Source organism: Enhydra lutris, unplaced genomic scaffold (assembly GCF_002288905.1).
Source record: "Enhydra lutris kenyoni isolate GAN:26980312 unplaced genomic scaffold, ASM228890v2 scaffoldscaffold5, whole genome shotgun sequence".
Taxonomy (NCBI): Eukaryota; Metazoa; Chordata; class Mammalia; order Carnivora; family Mustelidae; genus Enhydra; species Enhydra lutris.
In genome coordinates, this window is record NW_019154089.1 from 2,695,600 (window position 1) to 2,715,295 (window position 19,696).

General features: G+C 44.7%; 1 protein-coding gene across 1 annotated transcript; it reads right to left on the reverse strand.

The window, feature by feature from the left end:
• Positions 1-15,102: 15,102 nt before the first annotated feature.
• LOC111141267 (Wnt family member 8A) lies at positions 15,103-19,490 on the reverse strand. Its single transcript, XM_022493716.1, has 6 exons — positions 19,423-19,490; positions 19,289-19,322; positions 18,922-19,060; positions 17,622-17,747; positions 16,769-16,911; positions 15,103-15,648 (listed from the first exon to the last, which is right to left on the reverse strand). Exons 1-6 carry the CDS (start codon positions 19,488-19,490, stop codon positions 15,103-15,105), a joined length of 1,056 nt encoding a protein of 351 aa, XP_022349424.1.
• Between the last annotated feature and the right edge of the window lie 206 nt (positions 19,491-19,696).

Here is a 19,696-nt window from a genome sequence, read left to right on the forward strand (position 1 = left end):
GTCTCTAAATCCCTTTGCATTTTCCGTATTACCAAAGGCATTAATGCCTTTATTTACATTTTTTTTAAAAGATTTTATTTATTTATTTGACAGACAGAGATCACAAGTAGGCAGAGAGGCAGGCAGAGAGAGAGGAAGGGAAGCAGGCTCCCCACCGAGCAGAGAGCCCGATGTGGGACTCGATCCCAGGACCCTGAGATCATGACCCGAGCCGAAGGCAGCGGCTTAACCCACTGAGCCACCCAGGCGCCTTTATTTACATTTAACCACAACTCATTCTTACCTAATACAACCCCTTCATTTATAGTCAACGCAAATGAGGTCCGGGGTAGCTAAGAGACATGCCCAAGGTCACAAAAAAATCTAGCTAAGGCTGATGATCCAGGTTCCTGGCTCACATCCAGAGTGCCATATATTATGCAAGGAGCCCCTTTGGAAGAAGAACTTGAAAAGATTGTTATCAGAAGCTGTTAACAACCTCCACCTGCAGCCCTTTTTGTGGTGTTAATTTAACAGTAACCCCTTTTAAAATATAATATACAAATAAGCTTCCTTCAGCACAAAATTCAAATTACTGTAATCTAATCATAGGATATGTATCTGAAGAACATCTTACCATTGCTGTTTCATAAGCTCTAAGTTTCTAGAAACCAAAACTAGTTCTAATTTATTCTGTATGGCAATTGGCGTGGGACATCATATGAAGGCAGAACTGTCAGGAGAGAGAAATGCAGGGGCTCAGAATAGAATTTTTAGAATTTCAAAAAAGTTTTGTGCATATCTAATGCATTTGAATCGAATCCCCTTCTTTTTATAGTAAGGAATTTGAAGCGCAGAAAGTGATTTGCATGGCGTTATAGTAAAAATCTGTGAAAAAATCAGCAGTGCTTTTCCCATAATATCAAATTGCCTCCCTTGATTACTTGAAAATTAAAATTAAATTGTGTTGACAGTCACAGAGATGGCAAGAAAATAAATCCTTTTAGAAAAATATGACCAGGGAACTAAAATCAAACATTCCCTTAATCTCCCTGGGAACATGAACCCCCATGTTATTCAGGTAACTTCCCCTCATGTACAGATTCTCCTGGCTTTTTGATAGTCCTTTGTGTTACTGGCAGAACTGCTTGTTCACCAGAAACATCAGAATTCAGAACGGGACAAAAATGGAATTATCTCAGCTAAATGGGAACTTTGAAAAGCTCCAGATTGTGATCTATTCTAAAGTGGCCTCAGTTTTTAACAACTTCTGAGCATGGAGAGGAATCAGGATGGGTTTGGGTCATCCTCTAGGAAAATCAACAATTTCTTTCTAACGTTTTAGCCATAGAGGCAACAAAAATATCTCGCTCTTCAGGATAGTTTTAACAATATTTTTATCTTCACTGTGTTCTTTAGGTTGTGGGTTGTGTTGGTACGCCTATGAAAGCCCAAGATTTGGCGGAAATTTTGTATTGTCCATTTTTCAAGAAAATTTCATTCTTCCCAGTTTGCGCTCATATAGATCATATAACTCCTATAGGTCAGACTTCTGTCATACCGTACTACCCTTCCTGCGTCTAAAGAAATCAGACCTGAAGAGGAGGATTATGACACAGTGGGGAATTGCATCCATACCCTCAGCCCACCCCCTGTCCTTCAAATTCTGGAGATTATTCAGAGTCAACCCCAGGACACTTGTGAGTGTGGGAAGCTCTTGGAGGGGTGAGGAGTGGGAGGGCACCAGGGCCCTGAAAGATCTTACAAAGTTTCCTGCCAAGCTGGCCTAGGATTAACCCATCATTTCCCAGCCAGAGCTATCCCAGCTGTCTTGCTTTCCTGGGGCCTCTCATGTTAATCTATGGAATTGACCAACTGAGTTTGACCGTGACTGGCTTTGTTTTGCAAAACAAAATTGGTAAGGCAGGCCTCATGCTGATTGACTGAATGGTGTCATCAATTCAATTCAAGGGGTGCCACAAAAGCAAGGAAATGAAACTTCAATTTCCTCCTCATGTTAAATGATAGCTTATCATACCAATTATGACCCTTATGCAGCTCAGGGCAAAGTATTTTATTGCTTTTATTGTGAACAGCAATAAACCACTCTCACTTCCACTTTTTCCTCTAACTCCCACCCCCACCCCACACCTGATTAAGGCTCCTCCGAAAGGACTGTTCTCTATTGTCAATGGTCAGAGAACCAAAGCCTTGTTTTTTAACCCCCACCAACATGTCAAGATTTTACCTTTATTCTGGGAAGCACCAGATTTGCTTGAAAATAGAAACAAACAACCAAGGAGAAGTGGGGGGAAAGCCGTTCTGGCTTCAGAGCTCCCTTGTAATGTTCAGCTCTTCTCCTACTTCAATGAGCTTTGCTCCTGATCTGGACCAGGCAGACATCTTTTGTTGTCTTCCCTGTATTCACTGCCCCTGTACACACCTCCTCTAGAAAGATTATCATAACACATTTTTATGGGCACAAGTGTGCTTTCCTTCCCGATTGGGAAGGACTATATCCCCTCATGTTTATGTGCCTGACCCACAGACATTCATTGAATGAAGAGATTGAAAGAGGCCACCCACAAAATTCAGCTCATCTATCTCTCTACCTGCCAGCAAGTCTGGCAGCAATTCCCAGATTCCAGAAAAGATTCAGTTGCTCAGGTTTCTCACTGGCCACTTGTGGACATCAGTGGGAGAGTATTTCTTTGGACTTGAACCTGTACCCTCTTCCCTTCACTTCCTCCTTAGGAAGTCCTGTTTACTCCCATGGCTTCAGAAACTGTCTCTATATTCATGGCTCCTAAATTTGCATCTCCATCTTAAATTTCTTCTCTAATTTATTTAGTCAGCTTTCCCAGATTTAATAGTCAACTGCCTGCTTAATGTCTCCACTTAAATGTCTCAGAAAAAATTCAAATTAACATGCTTAAATGGAACTCTGCAATTTTTATCTTTATTTCTTTACGTAAGCTCTATGCCCACAGTGGGGCTTGAAGTCACAATTCTGAGATCAAGAGTCCCATGCTGTATTGACTGATTTAAAATGAACTCTTGGGGTGCTTGGCAGGCTCAGTTGGTACAGCATGCCACTCTTGATCTCGGAGTTGTGAGTTTAAGCCCCACATTGGATGTGGAGCCTACTTTTTTGGGTTTTTTGGTAAGATTTATTTATTTATTTATTTGACAGAGAGAGAGAGAGAGAGAGAGAGAGAGAGAGAGAGTACAGGCAGGGGGAGTAGCAGAGGGAGAGGGAAGAAAGTCTCAGCAGGGAGCCCAATGCCTGGCTCTATCCCAGAACCTTGGGACCCAGGTGCCCCATGGAGCCTACTTTAAATAAATTAAATTAAAATTTTAAAAAACTTATTTTTAAAAAAAGATTTTATTTATTTATTTGACAGAGAGAGAGATCACAAGTAGGCAGAGAGAGAGTGGGAAGCAGGCTCCCTGCTGAGCAGAGAGCCCAATGCGATGCAGGGCTCAATCCCAAGACCCTGAGACCACCACCTGAGCCAAAGGCAGAGGCTTAGCCCACTGAGCCACCCAGGAACCCCTTAAAAACACTCTTGATTTCCATCTTCCCATTAGCCCTAACCTGGTTCTCTCTCATTTTGCCTATGTCTGTAAGTGGCATCATCTGCCACTCACTAACCAAAGCTAGAAAACCAGAGTTATCCTAGATCTCACCTCTTCTCCCACACACCACATTCAGTCCATCAGCAAATTTTATTGGTTCTACCTCATTTATACATACTTCTCATCTTCCCTGTTGTATTCACTCTGTCCCTACATTCATCCGCGCCACCCTCAGGTCTAGCCTAGCCTAATATAATTTCCCTTTTGTCTCCGGGCTTCCACACTTGCCTCTCTCCACTCTATTTTCCATATAGCAGCCTATATGAGTTTTCTTATGAAGTAATTACGATCCTAGCATCACTTCACTTAAAATCCTTTAGTGGCTTCCCATTCCTCTGGAGCAAAATTCAGACTTTTTACTGGGACTCTCTTGATCTAGATTATCTGACCTCTGCCTACTTCTCTAATTTCACCTCATGCCACCACATGCAAACCACACTCCAGTCACATCAAACTTTGATCAGCTCCTGGAATTTTTCAAGCTCTTTTCTGCTTTGGCCTTGATTGCTTATGATGCTTCCTTCTGGATTATGCTTTCCTGAAGCTCTTATAATTGGATTCTGTACATCCTTTGGGTATCAGCTTACATGTCAACTTCACAGAGAGCCTTCTCTGACCATTTTCTCTTCTTTCTTTTTAAGATTTTATTTATTTTTTTGAAAGAGAGAGAGAGACAGGGAGAGAGAATCTGAAGCAGACTTGGGGCTGAGCACAAAGTCCAACATTGGGCTCAATCTCACAAGATCATAACCTGGGCTAGGTCACTTGCTTAATTGACTGAGCCACCCAGGTGCCCCCCTCGCCACTTTTTCCAAAGATGTGGCTGCCTTATTATGAGAAGTGTACATATTTCTATCATGACAGTTAGCTCAATGTGTAATAATTTATTTTTTTTATTTACTCGTTGTTCATCTCCTCCACTAGAATGTTAGTTCCATGAGGGCAGAGATCTGTCAATGTCATGAACTTCTGTATCCCCTGGATTTGTGCTATGCATATAACAGAGTAGGTGTTCAGTGAATATTATTTAAGTAAATGAATGGATGAATGAATGAATGAATGAATGAAAGAAATAGGTTGTAAATAGGAGTACCATATAACTATCATCAAGCCAGGGTACTTTTCAGTTTGAAAGGAGACGCACTGGGGCGCCTGGGTGGCTCAGTGGGTTAAAGCCTCTACCTTCGGCTCAGGTCATGATCACAGGGTCCTGGGATTGAGCCCCGCATCGGGCTCTCTGCTCATCGGGGAGATTGCTTCCCTTCCTCTCTCTCTGCCTGCCTCTCTGCCTAATTGTGATCTCTGTCTGTCAAATAAATAAATAAAATCTAAAAAAAAAAAAAAAAGAAAAGAAAGGAGACGCACTTACAATTATACTTGGGACAACACCCATAAACCAAGAAATAATTGAAAGAACACTGGGTTTCCAGAGGTATCAGAAGTCCAAGGTGACTCTGACTTTGTGCCCTACAATGATTTTTTAAAGTTTATTTATTGGGGTGCCTGAGTGGCTCAGATGGTTGAGCAGAGTCTGCCTTTGGCTCAGGTCAGGATCCCAGGGTCCTGGGATTGAGTCCCGTGTCTGGCTCCCTGTTCAACAGGGAGTCTGTTCCTCCCTCTTCCCCTGCTGCTCCCCCTGCTCGTGCATACTCTCTCTCTCTCTGTCAAATAAATAAATCTTTAAAAATAAAGTTTATTTATTTTTAAATAATCTCTACACCTAACATGGAGCTCAAACTCATGACCCTGAGATCAAGAGACTTGTGCTCTTGTGACTGAGCCAGCCAGGAGCCCCTGTGCTCTACAACATGTTTATTCAGATGAAGCCAAATTAAGGTAACTACTAGAGAAAGGGACATGCAATGAGGAATAGTGAGAAGAGGAATGGATGACCTTTTCCTTATACTTGGGCATAAGTGGTAATAATATGTTTGGGAAACCTCATGTATTCTTCTCCTTCCTCTTTTTTTTTTTTTTTAAGATTTTATTCATTTATTTGAGAGAGAGAGAGTGAGAGGGATAAAGAGAGGGAGTATGAGTGGGGGAGAGGGAAGGAGAGGGAGAAGCAGACTCCCCCACAGAGCAGATAAGGGAGCCCAATGTGTGGCTGGGCTCAATCCCAGGACTCTGGGATTACAACCCGAGCCAAAAGCAGACACTTAACCAACTCTCCTTCCTTCTTTTTATCTGAAAAATTTGGGTTGGTGCCTGGGTGGCTCAATTGGTTGAGCATCTGATTCTGATCTCAGCTCAGGTCTTAATCTCAGGGTCGTGAGTTTAAGGCCCACATTGGGTCCCACGCTGGGCATGGAGCCTGCTTAAAACAAAACATGTGTGTGTGTGTGTGTGTGTGTGTGTGTGTGTGTGTGTGTGTGTATTTTTTAATTTCACAGGGCATATCCAAGCCCTCCCTCATCGTTACCTATCTCAGTTATTACCCAGCTGGTTGCTCCTGATAATAGTATGGATCCTTTCCAGAGCAAAAGACCAAGGAGTTGCTTGAACTCAGACTCAGGAAACCTGAGATCTATCTTCAGCTTGACCTTTACTTCTAGACAAATAACCTTGGGCAAATAACTTCCCTCTTCCGTAAGGTGAGAGGATTGTAGGAGATGACTAATGTCTTCTCCATAGCTAAGGTTCCATGAACTGTTTAATGTCAGAAGAGCACTAATTACCTACCCTATGCAGAGTGTTGTGAGAGGTTTATGGAGGTAGGGAGAGGTAACATAGTCCTACCTCCAAGTGGAGACTTGTCAGCTCTACTGTTGAAACAGAGAAAAATACATAATGACTAGATATCATAGGCAGTGATATTTAGATCCTGTCCAATAAAAGGCAGGCAATTTCAAGGAGCAGGTAATAAACCTTAAGGATAGAATGTTTGGAGTTGGATAGTCAGTAGTTAGGGCAAAAGTATTTCAGGGAGGAAGATGGCCTCCACTGGGACACAGAAGTTGCATGGGAATACTATATGTGAGGAACTATCATAATGTGGTCTAGCTGGGGCTGAGGAAGCAAAGGATGAAATTGGAAAAGTGAGTTAGGAGCAGTTACTTGTGGGAAGGGCAGTGGGCTGGAGGAAGAAGGGAATAAAGCTGATTATTCACGTTTTGGTCTATTGACTTCTAAATTGTTTGAATTTTTATGAGAATATATTTATGGAAAAAATATTTAAATATTACTGTAGCATAGTGTCCAGTTTAGGAGACTTGAAATGTTAGGCCAAAAAATTGAGATTTTATTTTCTAGGACATTGCAAGGGTTTTTTCTTTTGTTTTGTTTTGTTTTGAAGGATTTAAAAATTTTAAGTACACTCTGCCCCTCAATATGGGATTCAGACTCCTATCCAGACATCAAGAGTCACATATTCTACCAACTGAGCCAGCCAGGTACCCTTGTTTGTTAGTTTGTTTTTATTTTTATTTATTTATTTTTAAAAGATTTTATTTATTTATTTGACAGAGAGAGAGCATAAGTAGGCAGAGAGGCAGGCAGAGAAAGAGTGGGGAAGCAGGCTCCCTGCTGAACAGAGAGCCCGATGTAGGGCTCAATCCCAGGACCCTGGGATCATGACTTGAGCCGAAGGCAGAGGCTTTAACCCACTGAGCCACCCAGGTGCCCCTGTTTGTTTGTTTTTAAATCAAATGATGAACTGATTGTGGTATATTAGATAAATATTATAACAATGTGTTAAGTGGAGAGTCAAGAGCCAAAATATCATATTATTGAGTGCAAAGTTTAGTAGAAAATTTAGGTACAAGATATAACAGTGTTAGTCAAGGGGCAAGGGGCGCCTGGGTGGCTCAGTGGGTTGAGCCTCTGCCTCCGGCTCAGGTCATGATCTCGGGGTCCTGGGATCGAGCCCCACATCGGGCTCTCTGCTTGGCGGTGAGCCTGCTTCCCCCTCTCTCTGCCTGCCTCTCTGCCTACTTGTGATCTCTCTCTCTCTCTGTGTCAAATAAATAAATAAAACTCTTAAAAAAAAAGAAATAAAAAAAAAACTGGAGGCAAAAGTAATGAAGAGGAGGGTATAGATTTGGAGGCCAAACCTAACGGAAGATGACTAAATATGAAAAGTTGAGCAGAGGGAGGAGTCAAGGAAGATTCAGGCCAAGTCTCAGTCACTCAGAGTTTTTCCATGGCCTGAAGTTTCTCCATGGAAACAGAAGTCGTAAGAGAAAATCAATGCTGTCATCCCAGTAGAAATGGTCGGTGAAGCATTAGACCTGTGGTGCCTTGAATTTGCACAGAGATGAGGATTTAGCAATCATCAGCAGAGAAACAGAACTGGAATTTTGGAGTAGATCTCCAACGGTGGGGTGCCTTGGTGGCTCAGTTGGTTAAGTGTCTGCCTTGGGCTCAGGTCATGATCCCAGGGTCCTGGGATCAAGTCCCATATTAGGCTCCCTGCTGAGCGAGGAGTCTGCTTCTCCCTCTTCCTCTGCTGCTCCCCCTGCTTATGCACGTACTCTCTCTCTCTGACAAATAAAATCTTTAAAGAAAAGAAAAGAAAAGAAAAGAAATAAAGGCCTCCAATGGTGAGAGCAGAGAAGCAAGTGTGTCCTGGTTGTCAGTTTCATGTTCTTGCCCTTGCACCATTTCCAGCTTTGACAATTGTGGTCCCAGCTGATGGAGGTGGGAATCAAGACTACTTCGCTGAAATGACGGGGGTTAGAAATGAACTCAGGCCATGGAGAAATAAATGGCAAGTAGGGCCTCATGAGGCAATCAAAGCTCTGTGGCAGCAGAGAATAATAAAAAACAGTGTGAGAGAAAACCAGTGAGAAACTGGAGTAATTAGGGTTATTTAGCTTGGAGAAAAGGAGAGTTTGAAGGCCTGAATCCATAATGAGAGGTCCTGGAGGTTTTAGTAGGCTTAAAATATAGCAGTGCTGATTCAGGTTAGACATGCAGCAAATGTCCTGATAAGTAGTTTATCACAAGAAGGAAGGACTGACTGCCCCCTCTCCCTTGGTCTTTCTTTTTAACTTTTCTTTTCTTTCCTTTTCTTTAAAGATTTTATTTGTTGGAGAGAGAGGGGACAAGAAGGGGGAGAGGCAGGCAGAGGGAGAAGCAGGCTCCCCACCAAGCAAGGACCCTGAAATCATGACCTGAGCTGAAGGCAGATGCTTAACTGACTGAGCCACCCAGGCACCCCAAGATTTTATTTGTTTATTTGAAAGAGAGAGAGAGAGTGTGCACATGAGCCAGGGTGGTGGTGGGGGCAGTTTGCAGGCAGAGGGAGAAGCAGACTGCGTGGAGCAGGGAGCCCAATGGGGACTTGATCCCAAGACCCGGGTATCATGACCTGAGCCAGAGACAGAATTTTAACCAAATGAACCACCAGGTGCCCCTCCCTTGATGGTCCTTCTTTTCTTTACTTTTTTCTTTTCTTTTCTCTCTTTCTTTCTTTCTTTCTGGAGTTTATTTGAGAGAGAGAACAGAGGGGGAGAGAGAGAGAGAGAGAGAGGGAGAATGTAGGAGTGGGGGTAGAGGGGCAGAGGGAGAAGGAGAAGCAGGATCCCTGCTGAGCAGGGAGCCCAGTGACTCAGAGCTCCATTCCAGGATCATGACCTGAACCCAAGGCAGATGCTTAACTGACTGAGCCACGCACACGCCCCTCTTGATGGTCTTTCAAGCAGAGTGTACGGTGTTCTCCTCTTCAATAGGCTTTTTTTTTTTTAAGATTTTATTTATTTATTTGACAGAAAGAGAGATCACAAGTAGGCAGAGAGGCAGGCAGGGGTGGGGGTGCAGCAGGCCCCCTGCCGAGCAGAGAGTCCGATGTGGGCCTCGATCCCAGGACCCTGAGATCATGACCTGAGCAGAAGGCAGAGGCTTAACCCACTGAGCCACCCAGACACCCTTCAATAGGCTTTTGATTAGGAGCTTTTCTGTTAAGAAGCATGTGGCTGAATCAAGTCATCTCTTAGGGACTGCAGGAAGCCCTGGTGAAGAAACGACAAGGGACCTCAGTACCTCAACATGGGTCAGTTCAGGAACCTGAGGATCTGGGAGGAATGTGGAAATGAATCTGGGCTTCTGGTGCACCAGCAGGCCTTTTCCCTTACCCACATGCCTAGTTCCCTTACCCTAGTCTCCCTACCCCCTCACTGACTAAGTGCAATCTGAGGCTTCCTGGAGCCCTGGCCTAATTTCCTTAATACTTGCATTTGTCATCCAACATCACTTTTCTGGTGACAAGGGCAGTCTGGCAGGTGGACAGAGCATGAGCCATGGACAGTGTTCAGGGCCTTGGAATCTAGTGTTATCTCTTCAGTCATCTCCTTTGGTGACACTGGGCAGGACACTTTGTTCCTCTAAAACCAGCTTTCCCCCCTTTTGTTAGGGAATGTAGCGGGGATTAGCTGGTTTAGAGCTGTAGTAGTCCTACTCAAAGGTCTTTAACTTCTCCTGAAGCCTTTGCTCTGGTTCTTGCTTTCATTTCATTTCCCCCCAACCCAAACATCTGTATCTAGGCCCTGAATCTCTCTCTGGCTTTTCTGATCAATTATTATAAGCAGTTTGTGATCTGGGGCTAGAAATTTGTCTTTCTCTGGATCCTGTTTTTCCTTCCTCTACCCTCTAAAATAAACATTCCTTCTTTACATTCCTTTGAAACTTTGACCTCTAATATAGACCATTAATTGTTAGCCTTTTTCTTTGAGTACCACCTAGCGAACCAGGATTCTGCCCTCCCAGGTCTGCAGGAGTCAGGCTATCTTGCTTTATCATTCTAAGGAAGGACTTTGCAAGTCAAAAGTTAGGTTTCTCCATTCTAGAGAAGGGCTGAGAATTTAACGCTCCTGCTTGCACAAGAGAGAGGAAGAGGACACCTTTCACTGCATATGAATGGTAGTCATTCTGCAAAGCTATCATGACAGTTAGGAATGTCACCCGAGATTCCCGGGGCTCCCAGAGCCTGAGTGATGTCAAGAAAGAGTATAGATTTGGGTGATAGGGGCCCAGAATTAAAATCTACCTCCTTGTGTTTAATTTTATGTTGGGTGCTTAACTTATCTGAGCCACAGTTTCCTCAGTAATAAGAGGGTAATAATTGTAACGCGTTAATTGGCTTGTTCCCAGGATTGAAGCATATAATATATCTTAACACTTGACCCTTAGTAGGTGCTTCATTACTTCCCTTTCACCCCTGCTGTTACAACCGCCCATTGGCAAACCCTGAGGAGATTGGCAAGGGCCCATAGGAGCTCTAGGAACAGACCTCACAGTTTTCTTGGGAGTCCCTAATTCTACGCATGACAAAGGTCAGATGGGAAGGAGGAGGAGGAAGAGCAGGAGGAGGTGAGGGAGGAAAAAGAGGTGGGAGGAGAGAAGAAGCTTTGGAGGGGTCTGGCAAGCAGAAGCGTATTTTCCTTTTAAAATAGACTGAGAAAACACAGGCTTCTATTCTCCAGGCCATGTGAAGCGGTGCCTGCATTGAAATACAGGGATAGGCTTATGGGCAGGTTTCCCTCATTGAGTTGATTCTTTTTTTCAACAGGTTTTCAGGATCCACCATAGATTGTGGGCCAATATGCCAGTCTTGGGCCCTGAACCTATTGAATATAGGAGTTTTACTGTTCCGTCACCTTAATGATAGCCAGTTTGTTAAGGATGAGCCAAAAGGGAAGGAGGGTAGGGTTGTAACTAGTGAATCTGAATAACACTGCAATGTGTTGGAATGAATCCCTGACAGGAAGGTGATGGATGTAGAGAAATCCGAATTCCTTTAGCTTCTGGCTCAGGGTCTATGTAGGAAGATTGGTTGATGTGATTGATTGCCATGAGGGTAAGATGAATGAGGATGGAAGAGAGTTGGAAGGAGTGGGACTACGAGCTTTTTGGGGAAGTAGGAATTCTTTCCATGGAATTCCCAATTGCTCTGGGTTTCATTCGTTGAAAACCTCAGATATAAACCCACAGGAGACATAAGTCATTCTCTTCTCGAATCATCATGTTTGGACAGGACAGTCGAGATAGTTTTGTTTCTGAAAATCCCCCCCCCCCCAGGGGATGTCGGCAAGGTCTGGGGGCTGTTGCAGTGGGAATGTCAAAGCGTCAAGTTCCTGGGTCCTTTGGTTGGAGATTCGGTTAGGAATGAAGGGAGAAAATCTACTTTGTTCATTTCCCTAGCACAGTGTCACAACTTCAGGTTTCTTGATGGGCACTTTGGCATCTTTGTGAACTGGAGGATTGACCTCAAGGCCACAGAATTACAATTTTTGTTTCTCTTTGAGCCCCAGGTTAATAATCTTTTCTTTATGTTGCCTATTTCTTCACCATAATTCTTGTGCTTAAGTAGTGCCTCGTTCCCCTTTCCACTACTACTGCACACAGACACTTCCTTTGTCACTAACTGTGGTGTCTTTCTGTAAGCTTCCTTAGGAGAAAGGTAGAATAAATCTTCTATTTCCTTGACATAGGCTGCACTTTAATGAATTTCTCCTTGTCTCTGGCATCTGTGGGAGTTGTAAATGCACCAGAAAGAACAGAGACCTCAGGGAGCTTTCAAGGTAATTGCTTATGTTTTCTCTGGAGATGCCATCTTCTTTAGTGAATATTTCACCTTCCTTTTCACTAAAAAAAAAAGAGGGGTTGTTTCCTGTTGGCACTTAAAAAAAACCTAATTATTTTTTCTAAAATTATTTAATGACATGTATTTTTTAACATTTATTTATTTATTTATTAGATTTTATTTATTTCTTTGACAGAGACAGATCACAAGTAGGCAGAGAGGCAGGCAGAGAGAGGAGGAAGCATGCTCCCTGATGAACAGAGAGCCTGATGCGGGGCTTGATCCCAAGACCCTGACATCATGACATGAGGTGAAGGCAGAGGCTTTAACCCACTGAGCCACCCAGACGCCCCTTTAATATTTATTTTTAAAAAATATTTTATTTATCCATTTGAGAGAGGGAGGGGAGCGGAGGGGGCAGAGGCAGAGGGAGAAGGAAACTTCCCACTGAGCAGGGATCATGCTGTGACGCAGGGCTTGATCCCAGGACCCCAGGATCATGACCTGAGCCCAAGGCAGACACTTAATGACTGAGCTATCTAGGCTCCCCTATTTATTTGTTTTTAAAGGGGTTCAAACTCACAACCCTGAGATCAAGAGTTACATGCTCTACTGACTGAGCCAGCCAGGTACCCCAGTAATTCATTCTTTTTGATAAGAAAAATATTTGTTTATTGTAGAGAAATGTAAAAATGCAGAAAAACACAAAAAGGAAAACAAATTACTCTATTTGGTATTACATGATAGCAAATGTTTTCATATTTTCTTAAGTAAGCTCTATGCCCACTGTGCGGCTTGAGTTCATGACCTTGAGATCAAGAATGGCATGACTTAACTGACCCAGCCAGGTCCCCCAGTATTTTCCTGTTTTAAAAAACAAAATTGGGTTATCCTGAACATGCTGTTTTGTAATTAACTTTTTTCATTTAATAGATCATGTATGTTTTTCATGTTACTAAGTGTTTCTCCAGAATATTATTTTAATGGTTGATATTCCATTGTGGGGCCATGATTTAACTAGTTTGCCCTACTGTTGAACATTTAAATTTTTTAAAAAAATTTTTAAAGATTTTATTTATTTATTTGACAGAGAGAGAGAGACAGTGAGAGAGGAAACACAAGCAGGAGAAGTGGGAGAGGGAGAGGGAGAAGCAGGCCTCCCGTAGAGCAGGGAGCATGACACGGGGCTGGATCCCAGATCCCAGGACCCTGGGATCATGACCCGAACCAAAGGCAGAGGCTTAACGACTGAGCCACCCAGGCGCCCCTTTAAATTGTTTTCTAATTTAAAATGTTAGGCTGAGGGTGTTTCCACACTCTTGGCGATCAGTCATTTTACTTGTTTATTCAACATATCTGAAATACCTCATCCCTGCAGGGATGCTTGGCTTTTGCCCAGAGGGGAGATTCCCAAGGCTGGGATGCTCGAAATTTAGGAGGCCAGTTGTTGAGCCCCTAGGGGCTCCCCGCCCCAAGATTGCCAGTGGAAGATGTAGAATTGCAAATGAGGAAGGTAGAATCCACAACTTTCCTAGTCTCTTGCCCAGGTCCTCCCGGAGGCATACAGACACCCCAGGAAGCCCAAGTTAAGAGAGCAAACACACTTTGAATATGATTCAAGTTCAAAGGGCTTCCTTGTCCCTCAAGTTTCTTAGGTTGCATTAAAATACCACCTTTTAAATCTGGGAGTCTGGATTGTTTTCCTAGTGGCCCAGTTCTTGGTTCTCAATTATATTATCTCTCAAACACATATCCAAGGGGGTTGGATACTTCCAGTTTTCCCCTTAGCCTTGTGTATATTTGGAATATACAAGCAGGGTTTCCCATTCTTTTTTTTTTTTTTTTTAGATTTTATTTATTTATTTTTCAGAGAGAGAGCGTGCACAAGCAGGCAGAGTGGCAGGCAGAGGCAGAGAGAGAAACAGTCCTATGTAGCACTCGATCCCAGGACCCTAGGATCATGACCTGAGCCGAAGGCAGTGGCTTAACCCACTGAGCCACTTGGGCGTCCCTCCCATTCCCTTTCTTAAACTAAGGTTTCCAAAGAGAGAAATAAAAGGTCTCAGATGGATGGATATATATCCTAGCATTTATTGCAAAATGAAGTTGAGTTCCCAATCTGGGAAAATAACAAAACAGAGTCATTTGACAGCTCTTTGGGGAAAAAATCCAGTCTTTGGGCAGGGTGGTGGAGGGACTTACCTAGATAAGTCTAGATCCTCTGGGATCATCTGCCCACTTACTATGACCATTCTTTTTCCATGGTTACGAAGGCGGTTTCTGTCTGGGAAAATCCTCAGCTTATGTTGGGCCCTGGTTTCCCCAGAGTTTTGTGGGGAGTTTTTTTTTTTAAGTAAGCTCTGTGCCTAATGTGGGGCTTGAACTCACAACCCCAAGAACAAGAGTCACATGCTCTACCAACTGAGCCAGTCAGGCACCCCGAGAACTTTTAAAAAGTGCATACTCGGATGAAAAACCCAATACCCTAAAGAACCTTCCACTAGGGATGTCTATGGTCTCTGTCCCACTTATCTGTGTGAACATGTAGCTGGTCTTTCTGCAGGTAGCCAGCATCAGGTTGCTCTTTCAGAAGTCCAGACAGAACTCCTAGTTTTTTGCTTCCATTCCCTCTGAAACTTACAGTGACAAGTACTTTGAGGGTCCCTCTGGATAAGATCCCCCCAAACCAAACTCCCCTCTAGCAAGCTGCAGAAGGACAGGTGCAAAGACCGGGAAATAACTTGCAGGAGGGAGGAGATGGGGTCTGCCCACAATAGAAGGCGAGACTCCAAACTCAACTCTGCCCAGAATGCGCTGGGCAGGTTATACCTGGGCCTCCATTTCCCTCGAATTGCAGGTATGAAGGGCACTACAGACCAACCCTGTGATTTTCCAGTTGTTCTCGAATTCACTCTCTCTGAGAAAGCAACATGCACCGAGCGAGGGAATCTGTGTGGGTGCTGTCAGGCGCTGGCCTTGCGTCCGGACCACGCGCGGCCCGGGGAGCTGGAGCAGTAGTACCTATTCACCACACGCCTGCACTGGTCACACCTGACTGTACAGCACCACTGGAATTTGCAGTTACAGCTGCTGATGGCCTCAGTTCTTCTCTCTTCCACCTGCAGGCCGCACTCGGTACACAAGCGTCCACAGCTGCGCTGCTCCCACCGGGATGCGTTGCGGCCGTTCTGCAGACACTCCCGACCTTCGGTGCCAGAGACGCCCAGGCTGGAATTGCGGGTGCAGTAATCCGGCGACTCCTCTAGAAAGATCAGCTCTGCCTCTGCACTGGGAAGGAAGGCCTCAGCGGGTGCCCAGCGGCCCTCAGCGCTGTTGCCAGCCCTCAGCTGCCGCTTATCCATCTCAATTTTCAGGGCCCGGTCATACTTGGCCTTCAGGTAGTCCCCCATCTCCCGGAAGTCAGCCAGCTGCAGCCAGCAGGTCTGGATGCTGCAGCTCCCAGAGATGCCATGACATTTGCAGGTCCTTCTCATGATGGCTCGCACTGCCTTCAGAGAGAAGGAGAGAGAGGAGGACTCTGGGTAAGGAAGATGGAAGGCTAGCAATTAAATGGGATATTTTAGAGCTGTGCTGCTTAACTTTGGAGGAGCATCAGAATTCCCAGGGAGGCCTGTGAAAAACACTATTTCTGGGCCCCACTTCAGATCTTCTCAGTTGGAGTGTTCGGGGGGTGTAAAGGCGTTGGTTAGGGTAATTTTAAAGCGCCCTTGGGTATTCTTTGGGAAAATCAGGCAAATGTTGAGGAAGTTACAGGAATCAGGAAACCTAAGCTCTGGGCCCAACTCCATCACTTGTGTAGCTTGTTTCTCTCTCTCTCACTGGAATAATAACGATCAAGAGTACTGTGGAAATTAAGAAAATATGATCTTTGGCACTATTATTGTCTTCAAGGTAGGGGCTGGTGAGGGTTTGGATTTGTCCTCTCCCAGAGGGAAGCGAGCTCATGCAGTCTGAACCCCTACCCCCAAAGCAATTACTCATGTGTGTAATTGCCTTGAAAACCTCTTTCCCTTGCTCTGGTCCAGGTCATCCAGGTATAGGTTCAAAGGGAAATTTTTATGCTCTAAGCTTTAATTCTAACTTGCTTCCAGATTTGAGTTCAGAATACTCCAGAAGTCTTGGAGGAGAATAGACCCGCCAAAGAAGCCTTGATCAGTCCCAATGCCTTGAAGTCCAGACAGATCTTAGGATACAGGTTGGATGATAACCACCTCCCCATTAATTTCCTAGAACACACAATTGAAATGGTTAAAATTTTAAGTCATGAGAGCAAGGCTTTGGTGTACTGTATTGTTCTGGGTTCTCAGAAACTTGCCTGTGGAAGGGGCTAAACCACAATGATTAGTGATAAGATTAAAGTAGAAAATCTGAATTTATGGCCTGGTTCTGATGCTTTTTAGTTCTGTTGCCTTGGCCAAGCCACTTGGCTCAGCCTGAACTGCCTTTGTCATCCAGAGAAGGGGATAGCCATCCCAGTCCTGACAGGTGGTGTAAGGATGACTCATGGGTATGAGACAGCTCTTGGTAAGCTGTAAGTTGTAAGTGTTCACATGTGAGGTTCTTGCCAGTACTGACCCTGATAGTTCACTCACGGACTCCTATACCTACCAGTCTGCCTGCCCTGTTGTTGTGAAGATTCATCAGGGCTCTAGCGTCCTTTCCCTTTTCCAAGCTGTCCACAAAGAGTTTGGAGATCCTTTCCCCAAATTCCACATTGTCGCTGCAGCCTCCCCAGATCCAGCCAGGACCTCCTGCACGTAAGGAAAGAATAAGTTCTACACATATTTCCCTGCTAAGTTTCAGGAGGAGTCAAGGTTACTTTGGCTAACATAGCTAAACCATCCCCCAAGAGCTCTAGAAGCATCTAAAGCTGTAGGTGAGACCAGGAAGTAGAGGTGCTCAGAGTGGATGGGTGAGGTCCTTTTCACAAAGACAACTGCCCACCGTTCAGATACTTTCCATCTCCAGGCAATTAGTCTCTACAGCCTCAGTAAATGTAGGCATACTGAGCCTGGCGTAGGTGTTCTTAGAAGTTCACTGTAGCTCAAACATTCTGGAATTCTGCATCATCACCCTACAATAGTCTTGTTAGAGCCATCTCCTCCCTCTTTGATGACAAATCTGAGTCTCCTAGATGGTCTACAAATAACTGAGTAGCTCTGGATTATGGATTATGGTTCTCAGCCTGAAATATGAGGGTTAGCTTTAAGCTCTCTGGTCTTCTCATTCCTAGAGGTCTTGTTGGCTTTAGAGCTCAGTGTTATTTGGTGATCCTAGATTCATGGACCCAGCTCATCTCTTGGAAGTGTATAGGTCCAGGAGCTCCCACCAAGAAGTTGCTGCCAGCATCTAGGGCTTTGAGGGACCTATGTGTCCCTTAGCCTTTTCCTGGAAGATCTTAGCCTGCATGTAGCTCTGCCTCCCTCACTTCTTCCCACCCACATCAGAGAGTACAACTTACCTGTTTTTCCATTTTTCGACTCATCGCAGCCACAGTTTTCAAAATCGCCCATGCTACAGTTCTTGGTGATGGTATACATGACTCCTGCAGAGCTGATGGCATGAATGAAAGAAGTCTCCCTGGTGGCTTTGGAGAGAAAGAGGAGACTGGAAACTTGGACCCTGATGACCCAAAGGAGAGGCTGTGGAAAAGTAATTGTTTCTCTCCCTTGGTCCCTGCCCCTTTGGGTTTAAGAGGAGGCTCTTCTCCTTGAGAGAACAGTGTATGTCTTTCTAACATCCTTATGTCTTTCAGGCAGACATGACTATCCCCATGGGGATGGGGATGGTAAAATCCACACAGACAGTGATGGGACCAAGGGCACTCTCTTCACCATTTGTATTGGGACCAAGACCCTGCTCTCATGAAATCCTGCCTGGCCTTCTGTTCATTAGCCACTGCTTTTGTGCCCTTGGGCAATGGGGTCTCAGGGCCATGGAGCTGGCTTAGGAAAGAGAGAAGGGCCTTTTCTTCCTTCTGACATGAATCAGGAACTATGTAATAATCATAATGATCGCGACTACCATTTACTGAACTTGTGTCTTACTAAACTTTTTAAAAAACATCGTCTCATTTCATTTCCACACACTTCCCATTCTGTCTGCATACCCCATGGGAAGACGCTTCTCTTCATCCACATCTTCTTTACTCTCTTCCCCCTACCTCTTCTCAGGAAACTCTCTATTGTTTGTATATAAACGACCTTTATGTGTACTACTACATACAGTTATAAAGAGCTGCAAGGTGCACGCGCACACACACACACACACACACACACACACACACCACACAAGACACAGCTCAGAGTGATCTTTCAGCTTCTCTGTTGTTGGGATTTTATGACAGCTGGGCAGATGGGAAACTCCTTAGGGGCTGCAAACACAAAGCCCTTTACTTGTTTTTATTTCATGCAACTCAGTGCAAGGTAGGTGTATACAAACACACAAATACAGGCCTACATTTAAAAAATAGAGAAATAATTACATTTGTATGGAAATAGTGTTGTTTTCACCTCATTCGACTCTTACAGTACACCTGGTGTACTAAACATAGCTGGCCTTATTGACCCCATGACAAAACTGGGGTTGAGAGAGGATGTAACTCACTCTCAGGGTTTCACAGTAAGGAAGTGGCAGATGAGCAAATCACTGATACCTTTTTCATTTCACTGCGCATAGAGATGTCATACATACAACACATGCACATACTGTAAGCTCACCTCCATGCACATATACCCCTTTGTGCAGGTGTGCAAACTTACCACTTCTCAGCCTGTTGTGAGTGGAGAGCTGGAGAGCATTTTCCGGGCAGTTCCAGCGTTCCCAAGCAAATTGGAACTTACACTCCTCAATGCCACTCTGGGCACCCAGAGCCACGCTGGTCGTGTAGGTCAGGTAGGCCTGCCAAAGGGAAAAGGGCTGTGAAGGTCAGCCCTGGCTCTGCTCAGTTCTTCTGGGGTTCGGGGGAATAGGCAGGACTCAAATGGATTAGCTCTCCAGGAAGGAACAATTATGGGTTCCTCTGGGTGGGGGACTTCTGGCCCTGTCTCCCTTCCCCTCTTTTCTTTCCCCAAAAGAGTTCCCTTAGGAACCTGGATGGGTAAAAACAGGAGCCAGAGACCATCCTACCTTGGGACCTGTTATCAGGAAATTGTTCACTGACCTATCAAAAAGAGAAAAAGTGAGGCAGTGGTGAATGGGGATGAGATAATGGGGGTTTCCTCAGTGGGGAGTGGGGAAGGTGGCACAGGGGAAGGACTTACCAGGCAGAGGCACTGAAGGTGGCATAGCATATGCCCACAGCTACCCTGAGCATAAACAGGTCTCCCATGGCCTTGATCACTCCCAGGGGACCAGGTCCAGCCCAGGGCCAACTCCAGAGAAGTGAGGAGAGGGCAGGATCCTTCTCAGTATTTATGTGGGGGAAATTCTGAATGGCCAAGGGGGAAAAATCAACAGCTCTTCTCATTTGTCCCTTACTGGCAGGGCTGCAGGAGGCCCTGACCCAATGGGGGACCAGGAAGGAAGAACTCAGCC